The sequence below is a fragment of the Leuciscus leuciscus genome, assembly GCF_965113295.1.
Source record: "Leuciscus leuciscus genome assembly, chromosome: 6".
In the NCBI taxonomy this organism is placed as follows: domain Eukaryota; kingdom Metazoa; phylum Chordata; class Actinopteri; order Cypriniformes; family Leuciscidae; genus Leuciscus; species Leuciscus leuciscus.
In genome coordinates, this window is record NC_138730.1 from 16,708,938 (window position 1) to 16,729,975 (window position 21,038).

At 37.5% G+C, this 21,038-nt stretch overlaps 1 protein-coding gene across 1 annotated transcript in view; it reads left to right on the forward strand.

Annotated features, from left to right (window-relative positions):
- Positions 1-1,077: 1,077 nt before the first annotated feature.
- st6galnac5a (ST6 (alpha-N-acetyl-neuraminyl-2,3-beta-galactosyl-1,3)-N-acetylgalactosaminide alpha-2,6-sialyltransferase 5a) overlaps positions 1,078-21,038 on the forward strand; it is a 41,364-nt gene continuing 21,403 nt past the window's right edge. The window contains exons 1-2 of the mRNA XM_082174085.1: positions 1,078-1,256; positions 1,918-2,109. Coding sequence (XP_082030211.1) covers positions 1,242-1,256; positions 1,918-2,109 — 207 coding nt within the window. The 5' untranslated portion in view covers positions 1,078-1,241. The remainder of the gene's footprint in view (positions 1,257-1,917; positions 2,110-21,038) is intronic.

Here is a 21,038-nt window from a genome sequence, read left to right on the forward strand (position 1 = left end):
TCGTCATTTTGCGTCATCGGAGGATTTTTTGACCAGAGGCTAAAGACTACAGCCAGTAGTAGGGGCTGTCCCGCATGTTTTCAGCCCGCCCATAGAGGGTGGGATCTGACTCACAGAATATGTACACAGTGTCAGCCGTCTTTCTTTGGAAGCTAAGCTAGCAGGCTCTTGTTCTGTGGAGAAAGCTGAGTAGTAGGAGAAAACTGAGTAGTAGTCTTTTTCCCGGACATGTCCACCCGTCGAGATCGTCCAAAATGTCCGGGATTCAGCTTTTGCTTTCTGCAGTCGCTATTCATTGTTTACATGCACACCTTTTGTTTCAATCTAACTGAATTCATTCCGATTGGTGAATCTGAATGTAAAGAACATGAACGCTAAACAAGTGATTGATTGATGTGCTTTTTAACATTGCTAAGAAAATTCCTGCCCCTCCGTCGCTCATCAGTAATCACGCCACCGGCCTCGCGCCGTTCTCCCACGGCCCTCAGTCTCGTCCTGCTCATCACGGTAAACATAATGAATGGCGACTGTAGAACGCAAAAGCCGAATCCCGGACATTTTGGGTGATCTCGAAATCCCAGGCAGACTCGTCACGGAGACTCACTAGTAGCCTAGTCTTGTTGTTTAACTGCGTGCTCTTACCGGTAGGCGGGCTTGGGAGTGGCCTCGTAGAGCAGCGAAAAAGTGCATTCTGGGAGTTGTTGTCTTTCATCCACATAAGCCAAAAATACATTTTCTGGCTTTTCTCAGTCTAGAAGGTTCCAAATTCAAAAATAATTCCACATTTCTACTACATAAATGATCCATTTTAAATACACATTCATCTTTCCAGAGGTGAAGTATCCCTTTAACTTGTATTCAACCTGGAATATTACCTGTAGTTGTAGGCACATATTGAAAGAAATCACAAGGTACAATTTAAATATCAGTCTCTTACAAGAGATATTTGATGTATTTCCATGTCACAGCAAAGACTCCAAATGTGCAATTTGTCCTAAACGCTAAATTAGAGTTCACACTCAAACACCATGATCTTTAGGACCGTGCGCTCTCACACGGGCTGTGCTCGCCGAGCTCAAGAATGGGTTCAGTCCGCGCGCACAGCACACACACTGACATCTCCCAGCGCGAGCGGAGCGCGGCGATTTAATGACGGCATAATCTGATAAAGTAGCAACAATCGGGGGAAAAAAGTGGATCTTCATGCGCACATTCCCAGGAATATTCCAGCTGGCTTCAGGATGAAGACACCGATGGTAATTGTATTGAAAACAGTTTGAATGTCTCGCATCTCTCCTGTGCAGCATTGTTGCTGAAGTACTGCGGCTCTCTGTTGCTTTCACATGCTGAATGAAAGAAGATTAAAGACAATAAAACAACCTTAATCCCCATTTCTAAATCATGAGGAGTTTGTCGGAAATTACATTTATGGAGACAGGAAATTTAGCTTTGTGGAAAGAAAGTGGCTTTTGGGAATTTTATTTGTAAAATATTTTAAAAACATTTGCCATGAGAATTTTATGTCTTTCTATGCATTGCAACATTATGCAAACAGTTGTTTTTTATTATTATTATTTTAGTATGGCACTATTATATAATAACATTCTTTGAAATAATGGAGTTTTTTTTTTTTTTTTTTTTTTTTAGATCAACATACATATATCAACATATATACACAATTTTACTTTGTTTAATGTTGCTGTTGCAAAACCATTATTGCATGATCTGGTGCATTAGTTTTAGGCATCAGCATTTAGTTAGAACCTGCAAGTTCTTATAATCTCAATCTGATTAATATTTGAGCATGGGAAATGTGATTTGTATCCTATAATTGACTGCGCCGAGGGCATGGGTTGGTGATGATTTATGACCTTGCGCTCTGTGGTGGATTTGAACTTTTACCCTCATGTTTTCCAGCGTCATGGAGTTGCCGTTTTTCTCGCGATCACCATGTGCACCAGTCTGTTGTTCGTGTACAGCGTCAGCTACAATAATAATTCTACAGCATCCAGCGCGTCTAAGGGCGCGTCAGGTGAGAAAGTGGAGCCCACCAGAGCGCCGCGCGCGCCTCCAGCACTGCAGGGGTACAGCAGCATCATTGAGCACAAGGTAAACGGTTGTTCTTTATCTATTCAGGTGAAGTTGTCTGTAACCAATGCAAGACATTTTTTTGTTTGAAAAAAATAACACTAATGGTTATTTACCAGAGTTATGCACATTTGTATCCTGCTGGAAAATCAGCTTTGTTTTGAAAAAAGGTAGCAAGTTTATAACTGATCCAAGGTAGTTGTTAGCTTGTTTAAGAAACCAGCGTAAACGTGTGTGTGAGTGTGTGTATTAGTGCTGTCAATCGATTAAAAAAAACAAACAAAAATTAATCACACTTTTTTTAAATTAATTGCGATTAATAAAACCTAACATTAAAGTTAATATATTTTTATCTTGTAATATTTTTACATTTAATCTGCAAATGAATGTAGAAACAACATATAGACAATAGCTATTTAAAATATATATTTTTAATGGCATTGTATGAATGAAGCAGGGCAGTACCACTGATACCAATACTGTTACTGATGTCTCTATGAAATAGATTTTTTTTTCTCAATTAATTCTCATTAATTTGAGGCATTCAGAATTACCGTATAATTGAAAGCCATAATTTTTGACATTTATTAGGCTTTAAATAATATAACAACTTTTAATTTATGTGAACTTAAAACAATCTTCACATAAACCCATCATAATAAATCTCACATTTACCTGTGCCCTTCAATATATCAGGGCAAATTTTTTTATCGATTGGCCCAGTCAGACCACTTCAGATTGTTACTTGCCCTGTCAAAATGCACAAAAAGTTATTGTTTTCATTGTTTTCGACCCTTGTAACCTTATAAACAGGTGATCGATATTTCAGTATTGATATGAATTGAATAATCAATATTTTTGACAACACTGCAGTGCACTTAGTTTATTATTTCAGATGCCTTTAAAAAAAGTTATAATATATTCAAAATTCAACCCGCCAAAGCTGGTAGAAGTGATATGGGAGGTTGGTGGATGTTTATGTCAAGCAAAAAAAAAAAAAAAAAAAAAAAAAAATATATATATATATATATATACACACACACACACATATATGGTTAAATATCAATTTACATTACAGATAAGATACTGTATTCATAATTTCACAATGCAGGCTTCTGGAGGTGGTTGTACAACAAACGTTATCTGTGGGATAAGTCCATTATGTTTGAGCCATTATGTTGATGAGTGTACCTGCTGGCTGGCTTTCATTTTCTTTCAGCCCGTAATAGTGTTACAATTGGTTCCACTGTTACATGGAGAAAACAGTTTAAGCATTATGATTGACCTTTAAGCCTGATCATATCTTGCAGTCTGCACTTTATGTACTGTAGCAATGTTGCGCTTAACTGTCCGATTATAATGGGGGAGAGAGTTTTCAATGCTATCTGATTGATTGTTATATCTGGGGAACTTTTAATATATACTTTTAATATCAACACTCAGCGTAGAAAAGTCAAGAATAACGACATCTTATTAGATAATCCAATTGTATTTCAAGAGATTACTGAAATGCAGACACAGCAAATCACTGTGCGGAGATCACAGTCATTTCTTGCTCATGTTTACTGTGGAATCAGTTGCCTTTATTTTAATAAATTGTAAAAAAGTACTACTTTAGTACTACTTCTGGTAAATTACAGCAAATAGTAACCAGGAATTTACTATAAATTCACATGATTGTGGTATTGGGACATGTTATCACCAAATTTTTCCCTCTGCTATAAAGGTGAAAATGTCCAATTGCTTTTAGAGAAATTGACTTTCAAAATAATCCTACTCTAACAATAAAAAAAGGTAATGCATCATCTCTTTGGTCTGATTGGTGTTTTCATGGCTCAACACCATTTCTTAAGCTTGAGATTTATTAAAACTTTAGATAGTGGAAACCAGTTTTATCTAGGCCATGCAACAGACTAGACAAGTGCCTCACTGCATTTTTGAACAATGATCTTCAGAAGGTCTTGTGGTTAAAAATTGAACTGTGGCATTTAAAATGTCTACAGACAGACATATTTCTCGTAGCTTTGAGCCAGTTCAGTCAACGCTGAGCCATTCTGAGCGATTTAACGCTCATTCGGTTGCTGACACTGCTGATCAATAAACCAGATTATTAGTGTGGAGAATCATAACACCAGTGGTGTTCTCTAATCTCATCTTTGGTTAACTGGAGCCGTTTTGGTCAAAAAAGGTATTTCCATTTCACTTCCGTCACTGAATTAATTTCTCTTGTTGAAATCGTCTTGATATTCTACAGAGGAGGGCTGAGGGGAAGAATCAGATCGCAGGCACTAACCCTTCCTCCATCGGCCATTAATCACTATTTACCCCTGGCTCAGGCAGACGGGCGGCTCGATACTCACCTGCCTTTAGCAATATCAGCTTCAACTCAAGCGAAATCCCTCGTTGCCCTCTTCTATCTCTTATTGATAAACCCAGGCATTTTTTTCTGATGAGATTTGACACCTCTCTTCTGATGCCTCTGTTGATGACTGCCATGTTGTTCACACGAGGGCTGATAGAAAATGAAGTGCTGCACTTTAAGTCACGGAAGAGCTGTTGACAAAGCCAAATGAGCCTGTGATCGATCTGCGAGTTTCTTTGACGGCTCTATGTGAGTTGGTCTTCCATTGCTCAGTTTTTTATTTTTGCGAATCTCTGATTCTATTCACATTTATTTGAAGTGCGCTTTTCGCAATACGCATCATTTCAAAGCAGCTTTACAGAAAATGCATAAGTCCACATTACAATTTAGAGTGATCTGTTATCAGAGGTAAGTTATGTATTTCAGAAATGTATATATACAAAATCACAGTTAGCGAAAAAGGTATTAATTTAAACAATGTAATAATTTAATGCAGAAACAATGAGCTCATTGAAGTAATGAATACCTGTTTGTTAACAAATGATTATGACAGATGTAGCATTGGTGCATGTTGATTCAGAGTTTGCGCCATCTGAAGTCTTTGCAGGACTCTGATGGCTTGAGTTGACATTTGCTGAATGATTTCATTTATGAATGATATTAGCTGTAATATATTAATTCAAACTCATTATTTAAGACTGATGTTGTTTAAACTATTAAGGCCAGAAACTTGAGTACATGAGTTGCAAGCAAACACCCTGAACTTTGACCTTGACAATGCATTAAACATGTTGCTATTTCTGGACTGTTGCGATCAGCATTGTTGCTGTCTTTATGGTGGAATTACTCCTGCTATCGAGGAGCACACAAGTGCAGACAGATATCTATCTATCTATCTATCTATCTATCTATCTATCTATCTATCTATCTATCTATCTATCTAAAAAATCGAAACATTGACAAAATGGCCTTTAAAATTGTCCATTTATGTTCACGATTGTGCTCCATTCACTCACAAAAATAAATGTTTTATATGTTTACGGTAGGAAATTTACAAAATATCTTCATGAAACATGATCTTTACTTGATATCCTAATGATTTTTGGCATAAAAGAAAAATCGATCATTTTGACCCATACAATGTATTGTTGGCTATTGCCACAAATATACCCGTGCGACTTATGACTGGTTTTGTGATCCCGGGTCACATTTGAAAAGATACATCTATCCATCCATCTTTATCTATCTTTGATATTTGAATGTTAGTGTAGAAGACAAAATTCACAAAATGTATTTTTAGATGAATGTTGTTGGAACTTTTGTTTCCGACTGTATGACTCAAGTTCAATACATCAGAATTCAGCGCATGTCTTTTCAAGTATTATTTAAGGGCCTCCGCCTCAGTGGACGTCTGTGAGGTCTGTTTCTTTCAGCTGAATCTGAATTTGGTTTTCTGCATCAGATCAGTGGATGTCAGTGTGAAAGCAAAGCATGATTTCAACATTTGTGATTTGTTCAGGCCAGTAAGGTCAAAGATGAGAGCAAAGCGCATGAATCTGCTTAAAAGCAGTTGGTGGTGTAACTGACGGCTGAGTGCACATGCATTTGTGCTGCTTTAAGACTTTAAAGATTAAACCTCTGCACATTTTTAAAGTAGATGCCAAGTGCTGCTTATTGTTTTGTTTGCCACCGGATTATGTGGGTGGATTAGAAAGTCCACCGTTACATCAGTGATGTCTGGCTGACAGTATAGAAAGAATGCATATTATACTGCCCCAAATTCAGACCTGCCAGTTCAAAGGAAACAATTCTCAAGAGCATGTTAGAGAATGTACAGCCTGCTAATGTGATTTGAAGATAGTGGAAGGGCTCATTTTGAATCAACCCCACACGGACGCAAATAGAATTATGAAATACTATTCAAAATGCTTTTAAACCCAGCTGAATTCTTTGAAAAGCCAAGAGACGTACGCCAGCTCATTCTACTGTTTCACAGAACTTAAAGAGACAGTTCACCCAAATAAAAACAAGAAAACTACTCACCCTCAGTTCATTTCAAACTCATTTAACTTTCTTTTTTCTGCGGAATGCAAAAGGAGAAATTTGACTCAATGTTCAAACTCTTTTTCATACGACAAAGAGTCAATGACTAAGGGCTGGGAAACTCAGAAAATAAAAACAAAAAAGCACCATAAAAGTAGTCCATATATATATGCACTATTAAAGTCTTTGAGAGTCATTTGATAGTTTTGTGTGAGGTGCAGATAACAATTTGAGTTATTCAATGATTGTCTTAATTCGCTCCCAAGTATCATAACATTTGTGTATATTCAAAACATGCATTAAAACATGTTCAACCAGGTGTGTTTTGTGTGTCTTGTAACAGATTTTTGCACAAATTCAAATGACATCAGTGATATTTTAAATTGAAATTAGTTACATTTCAGTGTATTCCTCACACAAATCTTAAAACATCAGAAGACTTGCTGTACACAAATTGAACAATTGTATGATGTTTTTGTTGTTGTTGGTTACTAAGAACTGTCATACAATGAAAAATAGAGGCATGCATTCTTAAAAATGTCCTTTTGTGTTCCACAGAGAAATAAAAAAACAGCATACAGGTTAGGAATGGCAGGAGGGTGAGTCAATAATGACAGAATGTAAATTTTTCCATGAAGTATTAGGGTAACATAAATGTTATAGTCCATAGCTCTTATAATTCATCATTACACAGCACATTAGTTGCACACAGGTTCGAATCCGTATATACTTTGAGTGTTTAGTATTGAAAGGACATATACAAATGTAGCATGCATGTGGGCATCAAAGGATTTATTCTCTTTAACCTTAGCGTTTGGTTGTGGATGATTATACCAGAAAGATTTAGAAGTTTAGACTGCTCTTTTTTATAAGTGAATGGTGATCAGTGGCTGTATAGCTCCAAAAATTAAAATAAATAAATAAACTCAAACCGCAAAACTTTTTATGTGTTTTGGCTGTTCATTTACACGATTTGGATGCCTGAAAACACACATTTTTAAATTCGGGTTTCAAAGCGCAAGTTTTGGAAAACGGTCTCCATGTAAATAACAAAAATGCAAATCTCTTAAGACGATGACGTCATGCACATTATGGCTGCACAATTAAATGCTGCTCCATCTGAATGCCAGAGGGCTCTCTCACGCACACACGCCAAATATGCCCCGCCGCAGAAGTACGATAATGCACATAATTTCAAGAAATCCCCATTTTGCATCATACTATCTGTAGCTGAATAAACAGAAGATTGAAAAACTTTGATTGATTAAACATGACTAATAAACACACAACTGCCTTATTCTGTGTAAGAACCCACATCATCTCACAGAAGGATGCTCAAATGTCATTATGAAGTGAGTTTGTAAAAGCATGCTATTAAATGTTGTCTTTTGTTGGACAAGAGGTTCATAAATGCTTCTCATGTTTGGAAAGATGTTTGATTGCGTGTTGCTTTTTCAAATGCTTGTTATAAGTGACTCAAACTCACAGTGCTTTCAGATGAAGCAGCGTTTACAGAGCCGTACATCAATGACAAGCTGCCTATAAAAAATAATCACAGCCCTTACGATTTTAAAATCACGATAAGCCAAATCGGTTTAAGTGCGAATACGTGGAAATTGCGATTAATCGTGCAGCCCTAATGCACATGCGTATTACTTGTTCAGTCTGTGTTTCATCGCCATCTAATGGCAGCAGAATCCAGCGTTTTTAGTCATTTTCCCCATTTGCATGGGGATCGTTTTTGTCGTCTGTACGCAGAAAACTCAAAGGAAAAACGTCTCAGTTATAAGCATATCGTTGTCGTGTTAAAAAAAATATGTGCGGGACAATGAGCAAGTTCTTTTTGTATGCTGTTATACAGTCGTGGTTACAAACTCACTCTCTGCCTCCCTCGTATTTTGAGTGTGTGTGTGTTTTTTTTTTTTACAAATTTTTTTTTGTGATAATATCGTTATTGTGAGTTCTTCTGTCCACGGTAATTGTGTAGTGAAAACCTGATGGGACAGGCCTAGTTCCCGCCATTAGCTGACTTGCATAGTCACACAATTGGTTCCGATCAGACAAAATTCGACATAGCAGAATTTTTTTTCTGCCTAAATCGAAATTGGACACCCATGTGTCCACCTTGAGCCAGGGACCACAGTGGTGTAAGACACTTGAGTCTATGACAAACGGTCTAAGAGTTATGGGCAATTTCATACTTTTGCTTGCTGTAGCGCCACCTATGGGCCAATCGGGATCATACTCTGATAGGTTCTTCCAAATTGAGGCCTACCATCTGGCCAGGTTTCAAGTCTCTCGCCAATAACACAATTGGTGTGAGTGAATAAACAACTTTTAATGCTCAAAAATAGTTCCTGTTGAATTCACCATTGTTTTCTCGAGCTGTGGTCAAGTAACGTTGACATAGCACAGTCAAATATTAGAGGTACAAGGATCATTTAATTTTGTAAGTCACAATTCAGAAAGGACTTTATCCCTGCCTGTGCAATTAACAGTTTCCGAAAGGTGGATAGTGATAGGATTGGTCCCTCTGCTCTCTGCTGAGCTATCTCTGCATTTCATTTGCCGGATGACTGCTCCTTTGAATCCTCCCAGTGTGGGATGAGATGAGTGTCAGTTCTTCTCTCGACTGTGGAGAGGCTGAGCGAGACATCCCAACGGTCTTCCCTCAGCTCACCAAGCCGGGCTGATGTCTCCAGTGATGGCGGATTTGCACGGCTCTCAGCTCTGGGCTGAAAACATCCTCTCCACTCACTCTGAAAACACACAACCTGTGGATGTAAACAGTAGGGGAGCTTTGGATGCGTACCGATATGTATACCTCAGGAACACAATTTAATGGAAGGATGTGAATGTCATTCCCCTACAGTCAGTATATTCCAGTTCAGATGTTACTATGTGCCTGATACCTCATTTCCATTAGGTGTTAAAATTCTGTTCTTCCCAAAGCTTGTTTGTCATACAGATTTGACTTCTATGATGGCCTTGTGGCTGCTAAAATTCATTCAACACTTTAAGTTATTAGCGCTGCTTGCTAAGGTGCTTGGTAGTTCTAAGATTTGAACAAATCTCTAATCCTAAGTGTTAAATGAGTTATTAAATTTTTTTAATTACATTTTTTCTTGAGGTGTATTTATAATGTTTGTAAAGTTAGCTTCCTCTCAAACCCGAAGAATTAAACGTTTTTATTTTTTTACTGCAACTTTAAGATAAAACCAATCCTTTAAATAAGGAAAAGTTGAAATGAGATCATATTTTCTAGTGAATGTCTGTATATTTCATAAAAATGGTTTATTGAACCACCAAAATGTGAATAAAATGTCCAAAATGGGCATTCAAAATGTATATGCTCCCTCTGAGGAGGATACATTTTTAGGAATACACAATATCTCAGTTTCTGTTGGTATTTTTTTTATTTTTTTTTATTTTTTATTGATCAATATCAGTTAATATTTGATATACACAGATGAGCCAAAACAAACCTGAGGAATGGACTCTACAAGACTCTTGAAGATGTGCTGTGGTATATTCTCTGGACCAGGCGACCTTCTTCCACTACTCCAAGGTCCAGTTCTGACGCTCATGTGCCGATTGTAAGCACTTTCTGCAGTGGACAGGGGTCATCACAGGCACTCTGGTTGGTCTGCGGCTGCACAGTTCCATACGTGGCAGAGTGTGATGCATTGTGTGCTGTGACACATTCCCCCATAACCATCATTAAAATGTGTTGTGACTTGTGCCACAGTGGACCTTCTCTTGGCTTCAACCAGATGGGAAAGCCTTCATTTCCCCCGTGCACTGATGAGCCTTGGGCGCCCAACACCCTGAGGCTGGTTTGTGGTTTGTCCATCCTCGGACCACTGTTGGTAAATTCTCACCACTGCTGACTGGGAGCAACACAAAGGCCTTGCCATTTCAGAGATACTCTGACCCAGTCGCCTTGCCTTAACAGTTTGGCTCTTGTCAAAGTTGCTCGGTTCTTTATTCCTGATATTTCTCCTACATCCAACACATTGATTACAAGAACCAATTGTTTACTTACCATATAATCTACTCAGACCTTAAAATGTGGCCTTGTTTGGAGATCATCAACAATATAGGCTTCACCTCTGACTGGTCATAATGTTTTGGCTGATGAGACTGTATCAGACATTGGCTGATATTTCTAGTATTGTATTATCTCGTATTTTGGTGTCTGTTGGTAACAGAGATTTTTAAAATGTAATATTTTAATATTTGATATCTATCAGATATTGGTCAATATTTCCAATGTTTTTAACATTTAGATTTCCTTTGCATCATATATCGTTCACTTATTTTACTTAATTTGAATAACATTCATTTATCGCTTGTCATCCATAACATGACATTAATAATCGGCTTATCAGCATCTTCTAGAATTTTAATGTCTGTTTATCCCCAACATTATTTATTCCAACAAGAAAGTCATGTGACTTTGCCTCCACAAGTCATGTACTGAATAACATAATTTGGTGTCTTCAACTTCATGCGGTGCTGCGCAGGCCGGTTGCCGACTGACTTTGAGTGAAGCACACTGTCCTCTCCAAGACATAAGGCATCTTACACCGATTGCTAGCAAACATGAAGTTCATCAGATATTTTGTTTGTGCACTTTAATCCACAAGTAAATTATTACATTTAATAAAAGATCCACAGTGGCAGTGAAGATTTTGTTCTCTTGAACACATGCTGCTTTATTCATAAACTGATTTGGGGATTCCAGCGTTGAGTTCTTCACTGGCAAGCACCACTCAGGTTTTCAGTGTATCTTTTGGATTATAGCTATTTCAGCTGAAGTCATAACAGAAAGTCCTTCATGATTATGCTTGATCGGTCTCTGTTTAACTCTCACCTCTGCCATAGAGACTTTCTTTTATACTAAACAAAAGCACTCTTGGTAGCACCTTGTGGGCAGCACTACAACTGTGTGAATGTATGTATTTAAACTAGAATTCCTTCATGAATGTAATATTGTGGAAGGGGCCGTTTGGGGATTCTAGGTCAGGAAATTGCATCTAGATGTTTCAGTATAAAGCAGGAAATAGAGGGATTTGGGAAGCACTTGACTGTACAGAATGATGATTTTATGGTTTTAATGTTTAACCTCTTATTTCTTTCTGATCCGTAAGCTTGAGGGAATGATGTTTTCCAGTTGAGTCGCGCAAACCACAAACTGCTACACAACAACAGTCAGTCTACAGCGAGGTTTACATACATAACAGATGGATTGATCTTCCTCTGGCTATTCTCCTGGTGAGAAATTTAGAGGGGAAAGCAGCAGATGAATTGTTTATTAATGATTTTTTTGCACCCATAGTGCTCTAGCAGCCCGGGGCATTATGCAGCTATTTAGCAGTGATTGATGAGTTTGTCGTTCAGCCTCAGAAAAGAGCGATCAAGCTGTTATTTGTGTTTTCTATGTAATCTGGCCTTGATAAGTTTAAATGGCGATAACATTTCCCTGGAGATTTGGAACATATTGCGTGAACCACATGGAGCAATTCATTATTCCTCTACCAAGTCAAATCATTCTTATAAAGTTGCTCCAAATTACATTTTCTTAGTTGAGAGAAATTAGGAGGGATTAAACATTAAAGTATGTTTCTATGAACCAGTAACATTTAAGGAGACGTATGCTATTTATCTTTCCTTGTGTGTAATAGCTGTTTGTGCATGTAAGAAATCTGTGAAGTTACAAAGCAAAAAGCCCATGGCAAAAGTTCTGAATTTCTACAACGGAAAATACATGCCTGAAACGCCTCATCTGTAGTCCTGCCATTATTTCCGTAACGTCACTATATAACACATTTGCATATCTGCTGGCTTCTTTGGCTCGCTGTCAAACAAAGGTAGTTATGGCGCCAAGAAGAGTTTATCACTCTTATTTTTAACACTATTTCTAAGCAGTACAACCACAACCTTTTGTCTAAAGAATGCTTTCTGAATTGTGCAGTTAACGGACATACAGTTTTTACACTGATGTAGAAAAATTACGCAGTTATAACATCAGAGGAATAAAATTTAAAATTAACATTGTGAAACGTCCTGCACAAGTTTGTCCTTGTGATGGTGGTTCGGGCCAATCAGCTTGTTCTTCCTGACTGTCAATATCGGACCTGGACTCGAACTAATAGGTAGGAGGTAAACCAATCACAACAGACCGGGGCCGGCTGACCAATCAGAGCAGACTGCGCATTTCAGAAGGCGGGTTTTAAAGAAACTAAGGGTACGTTTACACAACAACACTATGTTTAAAACGGAGAAGTTTTTCCTTTTAGTTTCAGCGTATCAGACGACACCACTGTCAAAATGATACCCCTTCACACGAACCCGCGAATACGACTTAAATGCTGTGAATGGACAGCGAATATAGACTGAACACGAGATACGCATTAGCATGACGTCATCGTCTTCAGAGATTCACGTTTTTGTTGTTTACACGGAGAATGTTTTCAAAAACAAATTTTTCAATTTCATTTTGAAACCCGTTTCCAATAGTTTGCGTTTTCAGTCACTCAAAACGCCGTTGTCGTGTAAACGAACGGCCAAAACGCTTGAAAGTTGAAAACGGTGTCGTGTAAACAGCACCTTAACCTAAAGCAGAGCATTTAGACAGAGGGTGAAAATAGGTTCTACAACAATGCAAATTATTAGAACAATTATGTTTTTGGAACATTAAATCATGTAAACGTATTCTAGTAGACCCCTAAACTAAATGATGAACCTGTAAATGAGAACAATAGGGGCCCTTTAAATATAATCCTTTGGACTCAAAGCAACTGCAGGTTTAATCAAACCACAGCTGCAAAGGAAAATTATTTCTTACATCAATTTATCCTTTAGTTTCCCCACCGGACTCAAATCACAGCGATCCGAGAACAAGCTGACACTTTCTGCTAGCTTAAACTAAAGTGGTATTCCAAGAGGAATTTGCTGATTTTACCCACATTTCAACATTGACTAATAGCACAGCTTCACGGCTATGATGGATGCTGTTGACAGCTCTCATCAGCGCCTGTGACACGACAGATTGAAATATTGCCTAATAGTTTGGTCCCAAACACACTTGACAGCCCATTGTGTGAGACTTTGTTAGAGCTACAGTACAGACATGAGCATTATCATTCCTTTTTTTCTGCATATGCAGATCCCCGCTGGGACTCCATAGTAATTCAGGATCAGTCTTGTTGCTGAAGGATAAGCAAGAATGTGGGAGATGAATGGAGAACGTTTGTGACAGCATCTCCTTGATCTGCGAGCTTTAATGACTCCTCCTGATATCTGCCAGCTATTAAAGATATGAACGCACTTTCTTTAGAGCTATTATGGAGGTCAGGGGTTTAAAGAGAGGACTGAGTGGTGAATCACAAATGATAATAAACCCTATAGAGGGACAATGGACTTTGTTATCAAGTCTAATCATATTGCATTAATCCCTTTTAAATTGAACCGAGTCTTCGGGTTAATTGCATGAAACATGCCTCTTTATACTTCTGGTTGACTTGAAAATGGCAGCTGTGGCTGCCAGAAGATCACTGCAAAAATATGGTGACAGTGTCAAATTTACAGTTCATAACCATAAGCTGTATTTCATTTATTGATACAAAGTTAATATAGCAGTCTACTTGAACTACAGCCTTATACAACTAAATATAAAATATGCTGATAAAAACCATAGAGGTGGTATTAATACATGACATCTCAAATTTATTTAAAATTGGCAGTTTCATGAACAAAAGCTAATGAACTTGCACACTAATAAACACACATGGCATTAAAATAAAGCGTAAGCAGCAACTAAAAACATAATGTGCTTAACTGATGATACTATTATATAAATAAATACAATGCCAATTTTACTTTATTTTACTGTAAATTAGGTTAAGATGACTTAACTTGACTTAACTTTTTTTTTTTTTTTACTATAGGTGATTTCAGTTAATGTGTATTGTCTTGTTAAATGTAATAAGTATTTTCACCATACATTGTTGTAATTCACGATTGTTATGTAAAAAAAAAATTACAGCATGTATTATGTTAAATCATGTCAACATTTTTCAAATAAGATTTTTTTTTAACTGTAAGTTACCATAACTTATTAGTCAACTTAGTTTTTAATTTATACTCAGTTTGATTTAGATATATTTTACTGCAGAATATAAAAAAGGAAGTACAAATTCTGAATTACTATATACTGATATAATGTATATGTACACACAGCAGTTAAAAAATAAAGGTTAATTTAGTAAGTCTGAAAATTACAAACAATTGTTATAATGGATAATTTATTATACCTTTCTGCAATAGTGCCTAAGTTGTGATGGTCGATAAACAGCTGTTTTGTCTGTGGTTATGCTTGAATGTGGAGTGTGTTAAGAGGATTTGGTGTTCTACTCGTGCGACACTATAGTGTGCAACCAATGAAAGAAGTACTATCTGCTCAACAGCCCATGGAGAAATGAGGCATTATCAACACAAGGTTAGAGTCTCACTAGCTCAGCAGAAGCCCAGGATCATTATCATTATCTGATAAAGAGCAGAGAAGTTAATGACTGGCAGAGCGTGAGTGTATTCGTGTCTTTTAAATGGAGATGATAGGATGTCTCTAATGAGTACTGTGTGTCATTATGGGTAGCGTCATGTGCCTTTAGAGCTGCGTCTGTTATGATGGTTACACACTTTAACCGATTTAATCCCAGCTAAACTTCAGATACACTCTGCATGTGTGTAGAATGTCAAATAGAATCACCCTAAAAAAAGCCTTTTTTTCACATTTGGGTTCTTATTCTGTGAAGCATCTCATCTGGTGTTGTTTACGTTCTTGTTGTGTGTTTGCGAACTTTTCAAATCATTCTTTCAACTCTGCAAAGGTTTTGATCGGCTTTGATCAGCACACTGGCCTAAAGAAACCCCCCTTTATATAATTTTGAAGTATTGGGACATATTGATTTGGACAGTATTGGGATTTCTTTAGTTATTACTAGTCTGGATTTGGCCTTATGGAACGTTATAGAAACTCATAAAAAAAATCTATTGGGAACAAGACTTATACTACTAGCAACTTTGGTGGGTTGAATTTTATACAGTTTGTATTCTTTTAAAAAAGCATCTGAAATAATAAACTAAGTGCAAAGTAGTCTTGTCAAAAATATCGATTTTTCGATGCATATACAGTATATACTGAAATAACTGAAACGCTTCCAATTCTCATTTTACAAAGAATAGATACAAGATACCAGCTGTGCTTTCTCGCTTTTTTATCTCTCCAACAGTGAGTTGACACACTAACCCGCCTCCCCTCCCATTTGTTTAATTTGCTCCGGATTAATATTGTTGGTGTTACAGGGCTTGAATTTCGGCGTGGGATTGCGCGTATTGCGCATAATTTTATTCATTCCCACAGATTTTGTGCTCAGAAATTCAGCACTTTTTCACTGATTATTGCAGTTAAACTGTCAAATACACACAAAATAATGACAAAATGCTGGTCTTGGCGAGTATTCATGTAAATATTGGCGTTTATGTTTTAAGTGAACGTAAACAGTTGAGAAAGAAAACGCATGTGCAACAGTATAATGGATCAGTGCGTCGGGTCTTAAAGTGACAGCAGCCTAATAAACCTGCTGCCAAATTATGAGATAATATAAGAAAATATCTATTGCCGTTTTGGCATCAATGTCAAAATTGTGGCCAGTTAAAATGCAGAGAAGTAATTAATTAAGAAGATAATCAAACCTGATGCTGGTCGTTCTGTGCAGTTCGTGGCCGAACTCTCCTCATTGATTTAATCCTTTTTTTTTTCCTTTTTTTTTTTTTACATCAGATGGGATGCCAGCAGTAGCTGAACCAACTGTTGTTTTACTCAGAAAGTTGGCAAAAAGGTGTAAATCCATAATGAAGGTGCATCAGGCAGTGCAGCAATAAATTTAGCATCATTTTTTAAGGTCATAATACATACAGAGAAGCATTGTGAAAATAAAAATACTGCAATTTCAGACATTCATCAAACAATCTAGACAACATATGATTTCTCAGAGGACCTCTGTGTTTGTTGTATAGCTAGGTGGGTAATTTGCTTCATACTTTGTACAGAATGTGTGATGAAAAAAAAAGAAGGATTAAAAACACAAATTTACCAGATCCCCTCAAGAAAAACAAGTCCCGTCTGAATAGGGCTTAACGCTGATCAATTTGTTAATGCATTTAATACACACTTAAGGCATTCACCTACATTATAACCGTTTCATTCTGTTCTGTGTTGCACAACTACTGCAATCCCATAGCCAGACTCTTGTTTATCAGCAAATGATAGAAAAATACAGTTTTAACAGCAACCTGAAAAGGGACATTTGACAGAAGTAAACTATTCGTTGTATATATCTGTATAGTGGTCTAACATTCTTTATTCTGCAGAACACAAAAGAAGATCTCGTTTTTTTTTCGTTTTTTTTTTTCTATTTGTCCAAGCAATGACAACATTGGGTCCCAGTGACTTTCAATGTATTTTGCTGCACTGTAGAGCACTGCATTGATGACGCAATTTTGTAGGCCAACCCCTAAGTTTGCTTCACCCTGGTTCCCTCGACAAAAAACACAATAGTATTTTTCCATATTGCTATTCTTCCACAATAGCATTTAGCCACTTGTTAGCAAAACCACCTTTTTGAAGACAAGTAAAAGCAGGGGGTATTACTACTCTATTTTATGGTGTAGAATATAACGTGAACTCTTTCAAAAAACCCATTGACTTCAGATCTATAGAACCGGAAGTGCTAAAATATGAACTAGTTTTAAGGTTTTGGCCTACAAAAATAAATCATCCCTGCAACACTCTATTGCTAAATCAAGTAGCTTAGAATTGTAACATTGTAAAATGTATACACTTTAGTATTAACTACATAAATATATATTAATAACATGCTTTTGACATTAAAATATACTATTTTGGGTGTTTCTTCTGGGTCAGTGAGACCTGCATGTTCTTATAAAATGTCATCGTCTACTTCAGAAAAGTGCTCTTTCAAGTACTCCCATGATTCATGCTTGAATCTTCTCCTCCTTTTCCCCCGCCAGAACACCCTCCCCCCTTTCAAAGCACTTGTTCTTGCAATCCTAACCCCTCCTCACACTTTTACTATGATTGCCCCTTCTGCAGCGCATCTCTCCTTTCTATACCCTCACCATGCTCTACTTGAGAAGAGCTTTTTATCATTGCAGCCCATCTCTGGTTTATAAGCCCGGGTACGGATGATAATTCCTCCCTGAGGGCTTGTTTTAAAGAATTGCGGATGTCTGCGGCCAGACCTAATCTGTGCTCGCAAACAACACGAAGTGTTTGCTGGGAAGAACCTTTTGTATTCAGGGCAAAGCAATCATCCCACCGGGGAGCGTCTTCGTCTCATCTCAATTCTGACAATGTCTCCTGCATCTTTTTTTTTACTCGCTTTATTGCTCTCTCTCTCTCTCTCTCTCTCTCTCTCTCTCTCTCTCTCTCTCTCTCTCTCTCTCTCTCTCTCTCTCTCTCTCTCTCTCTCTCTGTTTTTCCCTTTTCCATTCAGTCATATTACCAAAGAGGTACACACATTCTCTGTGTTTCTTTTCTTGCTGAGGATGCGATGAGCCCTCAGTATGAAGTCAGAGGAGCCTCTGCGGCTCACAGATTAAGTTGGAGGATGACGATGAATCTGTAGGCTTTACTTTTCACAAACACACAGATGATGCTGGAAGGGTTACATCCAAATGGCCTTGACAAACGTCAATCTCCTGCAATGCTTTTGTGTAATTTTATTTACTCGATTTATGGAGTGCTTCTGTACAGAGTGCTTCTGTACAGAGTTTAGCTCTAACTTGCTTCAACACACCTGTCTGGAAGTTTCTGTTTGCCTGAGTAGTTGTTTCAGGGGTGTTTAATTGGGGTTGGAGCTGAACTCTGCAGGACAGTGGCCCTCAAGTAGCAGGATTGGACACCCCTGGCTTAAACTGTTGTAGGTTGTGGAATGATACTTTTAATGCATTTTGACTCGTTTGTACGGTGGCCCAGTAGTGCACAGCACAACGAAATAAAGCCACAACACAACAGAAATGCTCCCGACCACTAGAGGGCTCTCGGAGCGCGGTTAGTTTTCCTTGCCACTGTTCTATTGAGTCGGCAGTCTTACAAAGGTTTCAATACCACGATTAGTTTTAACAGTATGTAACCATTGTATATCGACATGAATGCTAATTGAATAATGGTAGTGTGTCGAAGCATTTACATTTTACATTTTACATTTACATTTATTCATTTAGCTGACGCTTTTATCCGAAGCGACTTACAATTGCTATATATGTCAGAGGTCGCACGCCTCTGGAGCAACTAGGGGTTAAGTGTCTTGCTCAGGGACACATTGGTGTCTCACAGTGGATTCGAACCCGGGTCTCTCACACCAAAGGCATGTGTCTTATCCATTGCGCCACCACCACCCCTGCATTTTCAAGTGATGCATTTTCAAGTATAAAAACACATCTATAATGTACGTAGGTGATTTTGAATTAATATTTCATGTCGATATAGAATGGTTACATACTGTTAAAACTAATCGTGGTGTTGATATATTTTTTAGACTGCCGACTCTATAGAACAGTGGCGAGGGAAACTAACCGCGCTCCGAGAGCCCTCTAGTGGTCGGGAGCATCTCCGTTGTGTTGTGGCTTTATTTTGTTGTGTTGTGAACTTATGTTTGCTTTTTAAATTTCGTTGTGTTGTGCACCACCGTACGTTTGCCACAAACACAACACCAGCACAGCTAGTCTACTCAACTGTAATGGTGACTGATTTGAAACCTTTTAGTTGCTGGTTAGCAACAGCATCCTTGATTTCACTCATCCTTGATTGCATCACCTTGATTACAGCATCCTTGATTTCACTCATAGTAATAACATAGTAATATGTGGTCTATATATCACATTCAATACAGACAGCTAACTTAATTAACTGATTTATAATTTATTTTGCTGGGGCTCTGCATGTTAACTTTGATATACACAAATTACAAGCATACAACTTTATAAAATAATAAGAAATTATTGCAAACAATTTGCATTATCCATCAACCAGATGGCATGTGTTGAAACGTACACACCGCGAATAATCATCTAAGAGGACATTATTACAATAGGTTATCAATAATATCTAGGTGCAGACAGAATCTTTGACCTTGAATTTTAAATGCAATTTTGGGGAAGAATGGAGGAATGGAATCTGCAGAGGAAGGGATTTAAATTAAAAAAAAAAGTCAAAAAAAAAAAAAGTAAACAGAGCTGAGAGTGTAAGTCTCCTATTGCCAGCTGAAACCACAATGAGATTATCCTAAAAATGTAATAAATGAAATGTCAGGAGTAGGGGATAGTATTTTTTTAAGTTCAGACACTTTTCCATTTTCCAGGTCTGCAATATCTGCAGAATGTCTTGCCTGAGTGCGGAATCCGTGTGGGTCTTCACAACCTAAAAAAAAAACAAATACAAAAAAAAAAACAGCTAGGCTTATTGGAAATAATTTTTTTTCATTTTTGTAAAACTCCAAACAATTTACCTATACATACAATTCACTGCAGATTCCAATTGAAATTAACACTAGTGGCAGTAAAACACCAACAGTATTCCTTTTCACACAAATTATGATTAGCAGGGCAGATTATCAATTATTAAAAAACTTGTTTTTGCACAGATCTTTGCACAATACTATGTTTTGACCTCAAAAACACTTTTACCAGTAGATCATCTGTAAACTAATACATTTTAACATTTGCATCACATAGCCAGCTCCATATGTGTGGCTTTTCTAATCTTGCCCAGTAGCTCACCTTCTACAGCATTGCACTTGCGATCCGGAGCACTCGGGTACGAGTCCTGTGGAGTAACAACTCTATAAAAGAACTCAAAGACTTGTAGAAGCAAGCTAAAACAATTAAAGAGCATTAACCTTTTAGCTCAACTCACCTGACATTTCATTTCCATACACCTGCGATGCATACACCAACCAATGTAATAAAACACGGTTACACTTTATTTTGATGGTCTCTTTTGAACATAGTTACATAGACTATAAGTAACTTTGCAACTACATGTCAACTAACTCTTATTAGAGTATTAGTAGACTGTCTGCCTTATATCTGCTAACTCTTTATTGTGATGCTCCCCCAACAGATATTCTACTGACTTTGCAAGTACATGTCAACTTATTCTAACCCTAACCCTACCAGTCTACTAATACTCTACTGACACTCTACTGAGAGTTAGTAGACATGTAGGTGCAACACTACTCATAGTCAACAGAATGTGTTAAAGGGACCATCAAAATAAAGTGAAACCTAAAACATTGTCAGATTCATGTTAATCTATTTCTGATCAAACTGTACATGGTTTTAGAGCCGCTCACTGGATATTTCACTTTGAAAGTGTCGCGAAACTTGCAAGTAGCCACGTAATATCAATCCCCTCTGGCAATAGCAGCATTCAGTTAACAATAATAATATTCAGTTT